This window comes from Chroicocephalus ridibundus, chromosome Z (genome assembly GCF_963924245.1).
Source record: "Chroicocephalus ridibundus chromosome Z, bChrRid1.1, whole genome shotgun sequence".
NCBI classification, from domain to species: domain Eukaryota; kingdom Metazoa; phylum Chordata; class Aves; order Charadriiformes; family Laridae; genus Chroicocephalus; species Chroicocephalus ridibundus.
In genome coordinates this window covers 66,546,576-66,563,855 of record NC_086316.1, presented here as the reverse complement: position 1 = coordinate 66,563,855, position 17,280 = coordinate 66,546,576, and the positions used below count along the sequence as shown (strand labels likewise).

Here is a 17,280-nt window from a genome sequence, read left to right as displayed (position 1 = left end):
CATTGATGAAGATTCTGAACATTACTGGTCCCAATAGAGAGCCCTGAGGGACACCACTTGCCACTGATCTCCATCTGAACACTGAGCCCTTGACCACTACTTTCTGGATGCGACCATCCAGCCAGCTCCTCACCCACTGAACTGCCCACCCATCAAATCCATATCTCTCCAATTTAGCCAGCAAGATGTTGCAGGGAACCATGTCAAAGGCCTTACAGAACTCCAGACAGACAACATCCGTAGCTCTTCCCTTGTCCACTGATGTAGTCACTCCACCACAGAAGGCCATCAGGTTGGTCAGGCAGGACTTGCCCTTGGTGAAGCCATGCTGGTTGTCTCAAATCCGCTCCCTGTCCTCCATCTGCCTCAGCGTAGCTTCTAGGAGGATCTGTTCCATGATCTTCCCAAGCACAGAGGTGAGGCTGACAGGGCAGTAGTTCCCAGAGTCCTCCATCCTACCCTTTTTAAAAATGGGTGCAATGTTTCCCTTTTTCCAGTCACTGAGGACTTCATCTGACTGCCATGACTTTTCAAATATCATGGAGAGTGGCTTGGCAACTGCATCAGCCATTAGAGTAAGAATAAGATCTATTGCTTTTATTGTCCCATTGCTCTAAACAAAACTTCCAGTATAAATTAAAATGTGTACTGCCATTTCTGTCAACTAGGGACGAATATCACAAGTTACAGCACAGCGCCTTTCCTCTTGACAAGAGAAATTTAAAGATTAAAAAGAAAAAACCAAAACCAAACCACAACAACCCACCAAACTATCTAATTTAGCCTTCGATCCATTTTTACTTGATTGTTTTTCTTGGTTTTATATTAACCTCTCACATGAAAAATTTTAGGAGTTCACGCTATCTTTTACTTAACTGATGCCAGTGAGTCGATTGTAACCTGCATAATAACATAAAACTCAAAGTGGATATAAATCAAAGCAGAATATTTTAAATTAGAGAGGGCCATTAATGCATCTCATAACGTTAGAAATGTGAAGAATTTAAATCAAGACAATTTTAATAAAAGGTTTGGGCCATTGAATTTTTCATCATGGGGAAACAAACAAAAAAACCCCTATCCTAAGCTGAAAGTTGCTTTAGTTATGCAAAGGACAGGAAGCTGTATCCTTCTCTTTGGAATTTCTTAAACTTTGTTCTTCGTTGACCGTATATTCCCTTTTATGACAGTAGTCATAATATTTCTTCTAATTATATTAGAGTTATAAACTTATATAATAATTTCCTGCATTGAATCACAAGTCTGATTATCTTCTGATTGAATTATACTTGATAACTCAGTAGTAATATGGTAAGGCAACCAATGAAGACTTGAAAATAGAAGCAATTTAAAAGACTGCTTTTCTTTCATAAAGTCAGACAAAATTTCAGTTAAAAAAAATTTCAGTTTTTCTTCTGCCCTTGACTTTTGGGCATGGAAGAAAAGTAATCCTTTAAAAGTCATAGAGTCTAAGCAGGCTGTAGTATCAGGTTTGGGGGACTCTCTTGTTCTATGTTGTTTGGAAGAAAAAACAAACAAACAAAAAATCCCAAACAACCCCACTTAATTAAACTTACTGTTGTCTTGGAAATGCTTATGATGAAACTGCTTATGTAGTTTCAGAGTGGACGAATAACACCACCTCGACGAGCCCCATCTCCAGATGGCTTCTCTCCATACAGCCCTGAGGAAACAAATCGTCGTGTCAACAAAGTTATGCGAGCCAGGCTGTACTTGCTGCAGCAGATAGGACCCAACTCTTTCTTAATTGGAGGAGACAGCCCTGATAATAAATACAGAGTGTTTATTGGGCCTCAGGTAGAGAACATTTTTGTGTTGTCTGTACCTTTTATTAATTTATATTTGATTTTAGAAAACTGTTCAAAACCAAATTAGATCAAGTTAGTCGTTATCCATGATAACGGTTCTATAAAGTAATATTTAAAAGTTGTAATTTGTGTTCATATAATATAATTATCAGCTTGTATTTTGTTAAATATGTAGCAACTATATTAGTTTTGTCTAAAGTTTCTCTTAAAAAAAAAAAAAAAAAAGACTCTAGTTTGGAAGTAATTACTGTTGTCTTGTCTATTTCTCATTCCTAGAAGTGGCTCTGAATTATACATGTTAAGTATTTTTGGCTAAAATTTGGCCACTTTATTTTCCTAGTTTCTCACTCTGAAACAATTTATTTCCTCTATTCATGTGATATATATATAAATGACAAGCACATGACATAATTCCTTTACTGGCGTGTTGATTTCATTAATACTTATAGTGAGGTCCTTTTGATAGACTTCCATAGTACTAACATGAGGCTGCACTGGGGAACATCTAGCATTTTGAGTGAACAGAAGCATCTCATTTAAGTTTGATAGTTGTCATGTTATGAATAGATGAAGATTATATGCATACATTCCTTATAGTATGAAGTGTAGCAACCACTTAAGTTGATTTTAAAAAAAACTTAAAACTGGGGAAAAAAGTGAATTCAAAACTGGCGTAATAATTGTTTGCTTTTCCATATTTATTCCTGAATAATATTTTGGGAATTCACATTTTCTGTAAGGCTGTGTAAGAAGATATATAAGCCTATGCATGTCATATATTTTGTGTAAACTACTTTTTGGGGGGAGAGGGGCAAGCATATGTTCTATAATGCACTTAAATGTGGAAAAATTATCTATGTAATTATCAATTCAGTAGAGCCTTAGCATATACTTTTCTTTGCAGACTTGTAGCTGTGGCCGTGGGACGTTTTGTATTCATCTGCTGTTTGTTATGCTACGGGTGTTCCAGCTTGAACCCTCAGACCCTATGCTCTGGAGAAAGACACTGAAGAACTTCGAGGTAATCAATTTCTAAGAAACCTAATGGCAGATCTAAAATATGCTCTGGTTAAAAGTCTTTAGGGCATAATCTTAAAAATGCTGAAAAATGTTGCTTTTTAAAGCAGCAAGAATACATGTTTTTAATTATGTCTTTAATTCAGTCTCAGGAGCTCTGTAAGTAGAAAAAAAATAGCTGCAAATGAAAGACATAACTAAAAGAATAGTAGAGAGCTGTAGTTTAGTGAGTGATTCAAATCTTGGATTTTCTACTCAAATTTGTATATCTGTCTTACTGATTAACTGAAAGGCAAACAGAACAAGGGTCTTCAGAAGTAAATGTGTGTATACTTAAAGCTGTTCATTTTAATAAGCAAATTAAGTTTGTGTTGTAAAGTGTTTCTTGTGATCTATTTATCAGTAAGACTTCTGAAATTCCTGCTGCTGCTACTCCTAATGCATTATTGTGAAGGTGAATAGATCTTTTTTTAGCAGTAGTTAAACTTCAGTAATATTACTTTTAACTACAAGCTATTCATAGCATAAATACAACTGTTGCTATTTTTTTCTGATGTTAGGTTGAGAGTTTGTTCCAGAAATATCACAGTAGGCGTAGCTCGAGGATCAAAGCTCCATCTCGTAACACCATCCAGAAGTTTGTCTCACGCATGTCAAATTCTCATACATTGTCATCATCTAGTACTTCTACATCTAGTTCAGAAAACAGGTTAGTATTTTTCTAAAGGAATTAAAAGCTTTATTGTGTAGTTTTCTTCTAATTTTGGAGGTCTAGAATCACCTACATTCCTTTTGTTTAAAGCTGCTTTCATTTCAAGCCACATTAAGTCTCTGTATTTGCAAACAATTGAGTCAAGGATACATTAGTTGCCAAGTGAGCATATTTGCTTTATAACTTCTATTTGAAAAATGTTGAGTTGTGAAAAGAATTTTTTTGACCCTTTAAGAATTTGGGAAACAAACTTTTGAAATCTAAGTGCAAGAATGAAGCATAATTTTTATTAACTTTAGAAACCTATTTGTGTGCATTTGTTCAAATATAGCACTTGTGCAAATGTTGATGAATAAAGAAACTTGGGAGAAATGACTGTTCCTGTGAAAAAATACTGAAAATTTTTTTGGGTAAATGCATTCTGAGTAAACATACTTTAAAAAAAATATATATAAACATAAGTAGGCATATATTTTAAAAAACACTTCATGTAAAATGGGTGATTAAATTATTTTAAGGGCACTATTTAAGTATTATGATTTTTATAGTATATACAATATAAAATGATGCCTTGTGTATCACTTTTAAGTGATGTTTGATTCTTTGATTATTTCCCCCCACGACTTTTACTACTTGAGTGCTTTTGCATGTTGTTTTCCTTGAATTTGAAAAGATATCAGTTAATTTTTTAAACAAGTGATTTGTGCATGCCTTAGTGGGTGAACTAGACACCCTCTAGAGAGGTCAAACCACAGAAGGCAACCTAAACTGAGCGTTTCTTTTGTGGAAAGTGTAATCTAACTTAATGAATACCTTGATATGTTACTTTGTGATAATAAGCATATAGCTAGATGAATATATTCAGACAGGTTTATAATTCTGATGTCCAGATTGTGACCTTAGTTCCCCATCATCTGTTACTTATTTTTCCAAATTTCCAAATTGTGTCACTGTAAGTAAGTTGCATAAACAAAGGAGTTAAATACATAATCTAGTCTAGAACTACTTATCTGGCAAGACAGTTCCTTTAATGTGGATGCCTTATGTAGGAGAATATTTTTTTCCATCGAATTGGCTTCACTGGATGGTGAACTTCACCGCATTAGTTCTCATTTTTTGTTTTTTTACAGGATGGAAGGTTTTTCATTTGTTTGCCAGTATACCTGATGATTAGTTCCTAGCATTACTAGTTCAGTAAGATAAGTTGCTATTTTGTGCAAGTCTGTCTTGCATGATATAAGTATTGGAAAACACTGAGCATTAGATTAACTTGAGATGAAGTTTACTCAGTTCTGATAATCACTGTGACTTACATTAATTTTTGGTTTACTACTAGTTCTTCAAAAATAAGTTTTAAACTAATACTTATGTTTCTATATGTGTCGTGGAAATTAATTTTTCACTGTAAACTTATTTCTGTGGATTTTTCAAGGACAAAAAATAGTGTCAACCATTTGCAAGGAAATAGAAGTGAATATTGAGTATAGAAATAATGTATATACAAATTAATTTTATTTTAAAAATATGTTCTTGGTGAACAAATATAGGGTTCCTGCAAACTTTTAGACATACACCAACTATAACTTAAAGAACTTAAATTTTTGCTATGAGTGGTAAGAGTTTTGCACATTTAAACAATACTATAGAATATTAAAATCTGTGTTTTTCACTATGTGTTGTTTAAGTTCAGAATAATTTTTCTGGTAAAATCTCTAGTTATATCCATTTAAAAATTAAAGCGGAGGTAAATAAAATGGAAGCAATGTATAAAATAGGGAAAATGTTTTTTTTTTTTTAAAAATCTACACGTGACATGTACATGTGTTAGTGTTCATGTGAATCTATTGCATCTGTTTCTGTTAGTGGCAGAAAATTCTTGAGCGGCTGTTGTCTTCTGTTAATTTTTTGAGTTTTACATATGTTCATCAAATGGTCTTTACAGTTTCTGTAATGTGATAAAGACTGCTTTGTGACTTAATACTCTGAAAGGAGTGTGATGAAGAAAAAAATGTGGATAGCTTTCAAAATATAAAAAATTTCTTAGTTTTTCAAAACCAAATGATAAGTAAAAAAGCAAAGGTTCGTTTGCTTAAAGAGCTTTAGGAGGAAAAATACTGTAAGGTTGGGCCTTTCAAGCTCTAATTGCTATCTGACCTACTTTGAAAAGATGTCATGCGTTTTGTGACTTTCCCTTTCATTTCAACGAAGTGTTGTCTGTACTCAGTGCTTCGAAAAATTTAGTGGCTTACTTACTCTGACCAGGGTTTAGGAGAATGATTCATGAATAGCCTATAGTTATTCAGAAGTGAGTGTTCCAAACTGGAAGTGAATATTTTTTTTTCCCACTGTTAAAGCCTGTTCTGAACTCTTATATGCCACTTTTACAATCACAAATATATATTTTTTTTTAGTATGAAGGATGAAGAAGAACAGATGTGCCCCATTTGTTTGTTAGGCATGCTGGACGAAGAAAGCCTAACTGTGTGTGAAGATGGCTGCAGGAACAAATTACACCACCACTGCATGTCAATATGTATGTTGTCATCTTTGTCTTGTTAAGTTCTTTTGGCTTTAAATATGGGAAAGTATTGTAACTCAGTGTGTTTTTGCCAGATGTTTTCTTTGTTTTAAAAGTAAAAGAAAAAAAAAACCCAAAAAACCCCCAAACCAACCAACCAAACAGAAGCCTGTTCTTAAGTGATGACTGGTAGCTCGTTGTAAGAGTTTGGTATCATTTTGCTATAATTGATATGCCTTATTTTATCAGATATTCACAAATAAAGTTTGTAATTTGATGCTTTGAGAAAGAAGTTAACTGCAGGGCTAGAGGTTTGAGCCTCTTTTACCTGAGTGAAAAGATTATGTCCAGTTAGAGCAAGTTTAAGAACAGACTTTTAGTCCCCTGTGACTTGTCATTAGAATGCATGAAATTCATCTTCTATTAGCTAGGCTTATATAGTGAATTATAGAGTATATTTTCATACTACGTTAAATAAAGTAAATAAATAGTTAGCAGTTTGCTTTAACAACTAAAATTCCATCTCCCATATTGTAATACTTTGGAAGAAGTACTGCCTGTGTTTGAGGTACAAAAGGAACTGCATTTCAGTTCATAAGTTTTAATATTAATGGTAGTGCTAAACTGAAGCATTTCTGCGTGAAAAAAAAATGCTGAAATGGCCATATTTATCAGGCTGCTGCAGATGGCTCAGTTCAGAAGCATTTATCCTGAAACTAACATTATTCAGTAAAACTTAGAAATAGTAATGCCATCTTCTGGTTTTATACACTGTAAAAAGGGAGTATCTATTATCCTGTTGCTGTCTTCCAGGGGCAGAAGAATGCAGAAGAAACAGAGAGCCACTTATCTGTCCTCTTTGTAGATCTAAATGGAGATCTCATGATTTCTACAGGTAAGGATTCAGTCCGTGTATAACAAACCATCTGTTGCTGGATCCTTAGTTGATGTTCCTGAATATGCTGAAGTATTTACTTCAGTAAATGTTTCATTTGTTAATCCACGTTATTTGTTGTTAATGTGTAGTCATGAATTGCCAAGTCCTGTGGATTCCTCTGTTCTCCGTGTGGTTCAGCAACAAACTCAGCAGCAATCTACAGCTGGATCACAGAGAAGAACCCAAGAGAGCAATTTTAACCTTACTCATTATGGGGTCCAGCAGATCCCTTCTGCCTATAAAGACTTAGCTGAGCCATGGATTCAGGTAATTTTATTTTGTAAAAGAAGTTTCAACTGTAAAAACTGATTTTGAACTGTTTTGCTGGACTTGTCAGATCAACAATTCAAAAGTGTATTCTGAATCCCATCAGCTTTATGGTTTATTATTATTGGAAGGAATGATATTTAACTTGAATCCGAACGGAAGTCTTACCAGTCTTTTTTTAGCTGAGGTGTCAGGTTTTTTACTTCATCTCGGGCCTCATATTAAAGGTCGATGTAATAAAATGTAGTGTTCTTAATTCTAGTTTTGATTGTGCAAGTGTCACATAAATACGAAGTTGGGATTTATTGTTACCCAAGTTGTGTTGTAGGAGCCAAATGAATTAAATAACCTGTAGAGTGTAGGGGTGGGTTCAACTGAGCAGGGGTCATGCGCTTCGAAGTGGGAGAATTTGTATTGCCTATATTTCTGATGTAATCTTTGTCTGGTATTGCTGGACCTTGGTTTCAGGGCTGTTTGTATCAATGTCTAGAAACAAACTCCGTACTGAATAATTAAAACTCAGTGAATGAAAACATCCATACAGTCATCTTCCCTCTTCTCTTAAGAGTTTTTGGAGAACCAATGACTTCTCATTTATGATGTTTCATTTCTATTGCAGAATCTTTCTGGCACATTTCTGACTTTTTAAGGTGATTTTTCACCAGAAGCATTTTTTTGCTGTTTTTGATTGCTCTTCTTAGGTAATTAAGTTGCAGTATTACTCAGTTTGACTCTTGAAATGTTGCTTTTTCCTTGGCAGGTGTTTGGAATGGAGCTTGTTGGCTGCTTGTTTTCTCGCAACTGGAATATACGAGAGATGGCACTTAGACGTCTTTCCCATGATGTTAGTGGTGCTCTATTACTGGCTAATGGTGAAAGCACTGGAAATTCTGGAAGCAGCAATGGAAACAACACAAGTGCTGGAGCTCTGGGAGCAGCTAGTGGGTCATCTCAGACCAGTATCTCAGGAGATGTGGTGGTGGAATCCTGCTGCAGCGTGCTGTCCATGGTCTGTGCCGACCCTGTCTACAAAGTGTATGTTGCTGCTTTAGTAAGTAGTTGTTTACTCGTTGTATTCTAGAAATTTCAAAGTTACATCATTTTTAAAGGGGAGGGAAAGGGAGGAGATACATACGAAGTCAGGAATCCTAGTAATTGTTGTTGAGCCCAGATGATGACTTAGCTTTTAACCATCACCTGAAAGTGGGGTGAACAAAAGTCTCAGCAAGAGTGAAATAGCATGACTCCACTGGCCAAATATAAGGAAATTCTTGCTACAGTGCTAAGTATTAACACTACTTGTATGACTAGGTTCTTTCCAATCTCAAAGAATACATGACTAATTCTGACAATTAATATGTACTAAGCTTTTTATCCTTTGAACATATCACTGGTATTTTGAATGCAATTTAAATAAAACTACATACAACACTTAAAGAGAAATTAAAAATTATGTAGCTAATTTGACTTCATAAGTATTGCTTTTTTTTTTTTCCTTTCTCTTAGAAAACTTTAAGAGCCATGCTGGTGTATACTCCCTGTCATACTTTGGCAGAGAGGACTAAACTACAGCGACTTCTCAAGCCAGTTGTAGAGACAATATTAGTTAAGTGTGCAGATGCCAACAGGTATGGTGTCTCATGAACTTCAAATTCATTTTGGATTGTTACTGAAATGTCTTGAAGTTTTATTTGTTGCTATTTATGTGGAATTAGGAGACTGTTTACAGTTGGTGGTGAAAAAATGTGTGGGTCTTAAGTATAAATGTATCATGGTTTTGTTAAAGTCTAATTGCTAGACAATAGAATATCTAGCAATGTTCTAGCAATAGAATATCTAAATTTAAAAGAATTAGTGAAATAGAACTGTTCCTTGTGTTGCTGGATTCCTGGATTTGGCCTGTTTTTGCAAGAGGATGAGGTCCTGTTTGGGTTTTTATTTATTTATTAGTGATAGACATTACATTTCTGGAAGTATCCTTTTTTTTTTTTCCAAAAAAATCACAACTCTTGGTAGTTCACAGATAGAGGATTATAGAAATGTGTTATAGGAATAAAGTGATGTGAAATAATTTTCCATGTGCAATTCCAAACTAATGATTATTGAAACGTAATGATTAGAATGTTTTTCCTTGAAAGCATCTGCTAAAAGAGTTATTTTTTGTTTTGATTTCTTATAGTCGAACAAGCCAACTTTCAGTCTCAACACTACTGGAGATGTGTAAAGGCCAAGCGGGCGAGCTGGCAGTTGGGAGAGAAATACTTAAATCTGGTAATAATAACTCTTCATATATAATTGAATTATAATTACAAGCAAAACATACTAAAGTGTTTTAAATTTAATAGAGGATTTATACAATATCAGCACGGCAAAGACAACAGTATTTTTCTCAGTCGTTTGGGAGGGGGGGCAGTTTGGGCACAGAATGTGTATTCCTGTTTGATACAGTTCAGATCTTTATTTAGATCAGAGTTTAGATTGTCAACATGTCTAATCCTTATTTTATCAACTTTTTTTATAGGGTCCATTGGTATTGGTGGTGTTGATTATGTCTTAAATTGTATTCTCGGAACCCAAACTGAATCTATCAACTGGCAAGCGCTACTGGGGCGACTTTGTCTAATAGACAGACTTCTATTGGAATTTCCTGGTGAATTTTATCCCCATATTGTCTGTGGAGATGTTTTACAGGCTGATACCATAGTAGACAGGTACTTCCTTACACTATGTGGTGATTACTCTTCGTAGTTGAATGTGGTGTTGGTGATTTTTTCAAAAAAATAGTTTTCTAATTCCTGTAAACAAATAGTATATATTTATATGCAAAAGTGTAATAGTGTTCTAATTCCTGTAAACAAATAGTATACATTTATATGCAAAAGTGTGCTTATTTTATTGAATAAATGGTTGTGGGGTTTTTTTGAAACTTCTGACTTGTGAATCAACTTTGAAGCACCAGTGCAGTAATAAGTCTTCTTTCCACTGCAGAACTGACAGCTAAATACATTATCTTGAAATGGCTTTCTTGGCACTAGTTAACTATAGCATACCAGCGTATAAAACACCTCTTTTCTTTTTTTTTAGGTATAAGAAACTTCTTTCCCTCTTAACTTTCGCCTTGCAGTCAATTGACAATTCCCACTCAATGGTCGGTAAATTATCACGGAGAGTATTTTTGAGTGCAGCAAGAATGGTGGCAAGAGTGCCCCATGTTTTTGTAAAGCTGTTAGAAATGCTGAGTGCGACGAGCTCAACTCACTATGCAAGGATGCGCAGACGTCTGATGGCAATAGCAGATGAAATGGAAATTGCAGAAGCCATCCAGCTAGGCATGGAAGAAATGCGCTCTGGGGAATGCCGACATGAAGACTTTTTGCAGCTACCTGTACCAGATAACTCTCCAGAAGCTACAGAGAGTAATACTCCTAACAATACTGTCCAGTTATCAGGGAAAAGTGGGAAAGGTTTCAGTGATAAAAACCTGAGTGCCAGTCCAGAGGACATTTCTGAGACACTGGCTGGCCTTGCTGTGGGACTTCCTGTTTCATCAGTAACCACTGAGCAACCAAAGCCAGCCATTCAAACAAAAGGAAAACCCCACAGTCAGTGTTTAAACTCTTCTCCCTCGTCCAGTCATTCCCAGTCACTATTCCCAACGCTTCTGTCTCCTTCAAACCCATCTGTACCAGCTGGCACTGTAACAGATGTCTCTAAACTCAGACCTCAGGGATTCGTTCCCTGCAAAATCCCCTCACCTTCTCCTCAAACGCAGCGGAAACTTTCTCTCCAGTTTCAGAGAAACTGTTCTGAAAATAAAGAACCAGAGAAGCTTTCTCCAGTTTTTACCCAAGCCAGGCCATTGCCATCCAGTCACATACACAGGCCAAAGCCATCACGACCCACCCCAAGTGATGTGAACAAGCAGGGAGAATCCTTAAAAAACAGTATGACGCTTGACCTGAATGATGTTTCACAGTGTGATGGCAATAGTAGTAGTAGTACCAGCGCAGTTATACCAAGTGAAGAGACAGTGTTCACACCAGTAGATGAAAAATGCCGACTGGATGTTAATGCAGAGCTCAATTCCAGTATTGAGGACCTACTCGAGGCCTCCATGCCAACGAGTGATGGCACAGTTACATTCAAGTCTGAAGTTGCAGTTCTTTCTCCTGAGCGGGCAGAAAATGATGATACTTACAAAGATGATGTAAATCATAATCAAAAATGCAAGGAAAAGATGGAAGCTGAAGAGGAGGAAGCTTTAGCTATTGCTATGGCAATGTCAGCGTCTCAAGATGCCCTGCCAATAATTCCGCAACTACAGGTCGAAAATGGTGAAGATATCATAATAATTCAGCAGGATGTAAGTATACATATGGGAATTTGGCATAAGTCTCAACTGAGGTTCACTGAGCTTATAAAGCAGTGCTGTCATATTTCCAAAGTTATATAAAACAGAGGTACTCAATACCCTCTCCTGGGAGTTGGAGTATAAACAGTTTGCCAGTTGAGGGTGCTAACGGAATCCTTCCATGGTTATTAACAAATTTAGAGAAGGTATTTGGAAGACAAACATGTCACGTACCAACCTTTAAAATGGCAAAGAAGGAAGTGTTAAAGTGGGGAAACCAGGAAATGTGAACTAAGTTTTTAGCAGGAGTACAACTGAGTCTTAATGTTGGTTTACTTTGAAGGTAATTATACAAAACCAAACTAGTTTCTGAAAGAAAAGGCAGAGTTGGAAGAGATTGTTGGCACATTGTGAGACAGGAGATGTGAGATACGTTAGAGTCAGAAAAAAGATATTTGTTTGCAAATAGACAAAAGCACAAGAATATGAATAGGGAAAGGAGTATTTGTAATCCTTTGCATGAGGTAACAACATGCGAAGCAGGGAGAAATAAATTAAGTAGAAAACAACATGATTTTGGTTGTTTACTATGTGTGCTAACTAAAACCTTAACTAGACATGAGATCAGGAATAGAAAAAAAGTCTTGCTCCTATTTGTGTCTTTAAATCTTGTTTTTCACATTCGGGTGGTAACATAGAGAAGGCTGTCTGCTCTTACATACAGTAGGAGCATGTGGATTATGGAACATGCTGGTATTCTGGCCTCAGCTGAAACATGTGTAACACGTAGCAGAAATAACTGTAAGGGGGAGGAGAGGCGTATAAGCTTGGATGTTTCATAACCTTCCAGAATGTCTACATTTTAGATGCATGCTAGTAAACACGGAATTGACTTGGAATTTAATTTGCAGACACCAGAAACCCTGCCTGGACACACCAAAGCAAAACACCATTACAGAGAAGATGCAGAATGGCTTAAAGGTCAGCAAATTGGTCTTGGAGCTTTCTCTTCCTGTTACCAAGCTCAAGATGTAGGAACGGGGACATTAATGGCTGTAAAACAGGTGAATACTTTAAATACTTCACTTCCTTGAATATATTGTGTTTGTTCTTCAGTATTTCTTTGGAATATTAAATCTAAAAGCTCTCTGCTCTCACTGACTTCTTGTATTCCTTGCTTCCTCTGCTCTTTGTCATGTGTTCTCACATAATACGTAATAAAAAGTCTTTACATGCATGGTATTAACATAAAATTCTCAGTTTTTTTCACTTCTCCTTAAAATGAAAAAAAAAACTGTGTTTTTTTATATATATGCCCATTTTCTTTCTTAGTTCTTAAATGTATTTTTACTTTTATCAAGTTCATAAATCAGTGACAGAGTTAGGAATGGAGCCCAGATCTCTTGGTTCTGTATTAATGCCCTACTTTCAAGGTAGCTATTAAAAGTAGTTTCCCCTTACTTGTCAAGACTTTTTTTCCTAAAAAGTTTAAGCGGAGGAAATGTTGTTTAACACTTGTTTCCCCTGATCCAGCAGCCAACTTTGAGGCAAGTATTTGTAATATTTAAATTAATAGAGACAGAAGTGTGGCTGAGAAGAGGCCCAAATGCACATGCTTCACTCAAGATTTTTGAAGGTTCTAGATGTGAGTGAATCTTTTACACTAAAGGTGCCCCAGGTCTGAATCAGTGACACGAACATAGAGGGAATCTTAGTCATAGCATTTTCTTATTAATTCTAGAATGAACTTAGAGCTAGGCAAGCGAGCCATTTCAAAACGCTTAATCAGGAAAAGAATATTTGTCATCAGCTATTCCTCCTTTGAAACTCTCTTGCCTGTGAAAGAGTAGGACTGTCCATGTAGTCCTTGAGGCCCCCCCCTGGACAGACAATGATGATTCTGATGCCTATGGAAAATTCTCTGCAGCATACCATTATTTCAGATTTAGTAGGGATCAGAGCTGGGGTTGACTTCAGTTGCATTACAGGACTTCTGATCTGCTCTCCCTCCCACTCCCCTCAGTGAATTTCTGGGGTAAGAGGTTTAGTTATGAAATAGATAGTATGGTTAAACTGGTAAAAACCTTACAAACACCACCACTGTCAGAATTCCATTTCAGGCCTTATCTTTCTTCCTTTAACATCTGGCACAAAAAAAGTAATTTCCTAGTTTAAGCAGAGGAGAGGAAAGAGGGAAGTTTCCCCACTCCATCCTTGGAGAGATCTTTGTTGGTATTTCCCCAGAAGATCACTATTTTCTATGACTGTCTCACATGTAGATATGTTCTCAGCTGAAGGGACTTGAGATAAAAGAATACTTGCTATTTCCAGATGGTAAAAAGGGATGAAAAACTATCCATTCTTGTTACTGTACTGAAGGGGGGGGTTACAGGACTGTAATTATGTAAGGTAAATCTGAATACCATATTTCACAACAGGTGACATATGTCAGGAACACATCAACTGAGCAAGAAGAAGTAGTTGAAGCACTGAGAGAAGAAATAAGGATGATGAGTCATCTGAACCATCCTAACATTATTCGAATGTTGGGTGCTACGTGTGAGAAGAGCAACTATAACCTCTTTATTGAATGGATGGCAGGTAAACAACTACTACGCCAAAGAAAATGAAAATGTCATTTGAGTCTTGAACTCTGTAGTTTCATACTGTGTTTTGCATCACTTCAGTTTGCAGATTTGTATTTTCATTGCTGTTGGTAACCAATATAAAAGTCTACTTAGAGAACAGTTCAAGTGGTAGCAGCAATATACTTAAAGGTGCATCAGGTTTTTTTTATTTTGAATTTTCTATACCTGATTTGTCATACAGTTAAAACAGTTGGAAGCTCCAAACAAAAATTGTACTACTTTTTCCTGAATTTCTGAATCTAAACGAGGAGTTACAAGCTTTGAGAGACAGGCAGTTCAGTTGGAAATATATCAAACTGTTGCATTATCAGTGTACCTGTGTAACTTTAAGTTATTATTAAAAAATAACTTTGCTAGAAAGTTTGGAATACCTGTCACTTGTTTTTTTTCCCCAAGCATTTTCATTAAAATTGTGTGAGGTGACATGCAAAGGCATTTAAGAACTTACATTAAATTTCTAATAATAGGTATTTAGTAGGATGCTTTGGGAAAAGCATCAAATCTTAAATATATAAAGTGGTAGTTTAGTAACAAATAGTGAAATCTTTTCATTATTGTATAGAGCAGGGGAAAAAAAAAGTCTGCATTCTTTTTTGAAGAAGGAGCTTTATTAATTTCATGAATGGGATTATATATTGCTGCTGTCCAGTTATCAAGACTAGATTTGGTGTTTTATACATCTTTATTTCTTGCGAAAGAAAGCATTGCACCTTAGTTTGTGTTCTTTGTCAGAAACCACTTAGCAATACCAGAGTGCTAACAAGCAAAACCCTAGTATATGTTATTAGAAGCAGTAGTGGAGAAAAGATTTGCTCAAAACTAAGGGTCTTTAACTTTTTTTTAAGTATAATTTTTCTTAAATATTATTAGGTAATGAAATGTCAGGAATTGTCTTTGCCTCATTCAAGCCCAAGTTATATTAGAATACTTTGAGAGGCACAATGGAAAACCAAAATCTTGAGGATCTATATACCAATTTTGGAAAACAGAGGAAGATCCTGCCTTCCCTTCCTTGTCTGCTTGCTTCTATATATTGGTACTTGGATGGTAACAAAAAAACATTAAGATCCTCATAGGGAACACTTACTGGAGACTGCACATATCTATTGCCCCAAAGAAAGCTACTGTTATGATGCTTAAACGTTAATGCAAAATGTGGATAAATATGTGTACTGTTTTTATCACAACAGTACTTTGTACACTAGGGTTTTATACTTTCTTTTAAGGAAGTATAAAATTATCAGGAAGCATGAAGACTTATATCTTTTAATATGTACAGTTTCAGGTAGACAGTAATTAAGTAACAAGTACTTTTTTCCTATGAAACTTTTAAAATGTTCTTTTAGGGGGGAGCAATCCAGTTGTGAATTAGGAATGCCAATATCAAGTTCCAATTTTAGGAGGCAGTGCTGCATTCTACTAATACAAAATATAAGTGTTGATAAAATGTATTGTTTTTATTTTCTAGGGGGTTCAGTTGCTCATTTGTTAAGTAAATATGGAGCCTTCAAAGAATCGGTTATTATTAATTACACAGAACAACTGTTACGTGGCCTTTCTTACCTCCATGAGAATCAGATAATCCATAGGGATGTTAAAGGTGAGAATTACTTAGAATGTCTCTTAAACAGGAATGTGCAGAAGGTAGCATCTGTTTTGGCTTGAGACCTATTTCTTCTCTCGGGTACCATCTCAAGAGTTGGTATTTCTGTTGGGTTTGTCTGATCATTCTTAAGAACCTTTAATAACTGAAATTAATCAGAATGTTCATAGCATGCTTGGGGATGTTTGCTACCTGTGCCAATAGTTTAGAAAAATCAGTTTTCTCAATTTGTTCAAATAAAATATGAAGTTGACATATAGCTTTAAAGATTGCTAGTTAAATTGATGTAAATGTTTACACTGAAATGATAGTAAAATCTGTGAACGTGCTAAGATAAAGAGGTCAGGTTTCTAATGTAAAGGAGTATTGCTATGAGTTTTCTTCCTTCATCCTAATTGAACATAAATACAGTTGTACTGTGTTTGAACAAAATGTGGACTTTATTGGGAAACAGCAGTTTTACTAAATTTTTTCCTTTAATGCCACTATAGCTGTCAATGAACTGGAGAGATACTCAGATAAGTAGCAACATAGTGATGGCAAATATTGGTCTCTAATATTTCTTCTTAAAATAGGAAAACTTTCAATTGCTCTGTAATTCTCCTCAAGACAACTAGAATTTGCTTAAGGATGAAATAAGTTTAAATTTCACAGGGAGCTGCAGGCAATGAAAACATCCAGCGTTTTAGGTCGCCATTTTCTTCCATTATTCCATGTCCAGGCATTGTTCCAGAATCCTGTGTTTGCCCTACTGTGAAAGTTTGATTGCTTCTCTAAATCTCTCGGACAGCCTCAAGCTGTGTGCAGTATCATTCAGGAATTACGGAAAATAGACATTGTTAGACTTTGTCCTTGATTTTTTTAGGTTTCCTGATACTGGGGGTGGGGAATGTAAAACTATTTATAGTTTTGAAATGGAGGGAGGAAGAGTGTCTGTTGATCCTTTTGCCTTTAATAGAAAGCCAACTAGCAGTATTTTTATTATGCTGTTGACAGGTGCCAATTTGCTAATTGACAGCACAGGTCATAGATTAAGAATTGCTGATTTTGGAGCTGCAGCCAGGTTGGCATCAAAAGGAACTGGTGCTGGGGAGTTTCAGGGACAGTTGTTGGGAACTATTGCATTTATGGCACCAGAGGTAAGAAACTAGTTTTGTAAGTTACTTCAAAAAGTTTGTTTGAACTCTTTAAACTAATTTAAACCAAATATTAGAAGTATTTTCTGTTATGCTTAAAGTGTACTTGTTCTAAAGAATAGGAATTATTCCAACATAGCAACAATGACATTTCTTTCTCACTGTCAAAGTTTTTTTAAATAGTTTGTTACAAGATATATATATCATAAGTATTGTTATTAAAGCCCAAATGACTATTGGGTCAAAACCTAACTATCACAAA

General features: G+C 35.6%; 1 protein-coding gene across 4 annotated transcripts in view; it reads left to right on the top strand.

Annotated features, from left to right (window-relative positions):
* The window catches only part of MAP3K1 (mitogen-activated protein kinase kinase kinase 1), a 64,575-nt gene that overhangs the window by 42,279 nt on the left and 5,016 nt on the right, over nt 1–17,280 (top strand). For all 4 annotated transcript variants that reach the window (XM_063320322.1, XM_063320323.1, XM_063320321.1 and 1 more), the window contains 15 exons: nt 1,618–1,818; nt 2,734–2,850; nt 3,407–3,555; nt 5,970–6,091; nt 6,890–6,971; nt 7,103–7,280; nt 8,041–8,331; nt 8,787–8,908; nt 9,460–9,551; nt 9,802–9,991; nt 10,365–11,643; nt 12,543–12,695; nt 14,070–14,232; nt 15,748–15,879; nt 16,879–17,021. In XM_063320322.1, coding sequence (XP_063176392.1) covers nt 1,618–1,818; nt 2,734–2,850; nt 3,407–3,555; nt 5,970–6,091; nt 6,890–6,971; nt 7,103–7,280; nt 8,041–8,331; nt 8,787–8,908; nt 9,460–9,551; nt 9,802–9,991; nt 10,365–11,643; nt 12,543–12,695; nt 14,070–14,232; nt 15,748–15,879; nt 16,879–17,021 — 3,414 coding nt within the window. The remainder of the gene's footprint in view (nt 1–1,617; nt 1,819–2,733; nt 2,851–3,406; nt 3,556–5,969; nt 6,092–6,889; nt 6,972–7,102; nt 7,281–8,040; nt 8,332–8,786; nt 8,909–9,459; nt 9,552–9,801; nt 9,992–10,364; nt 11,644–12,542; nt 12,696–14,069; nt 14,233–15,747; nt 15,880–16,878; nt 17,022–17,280) is intronic.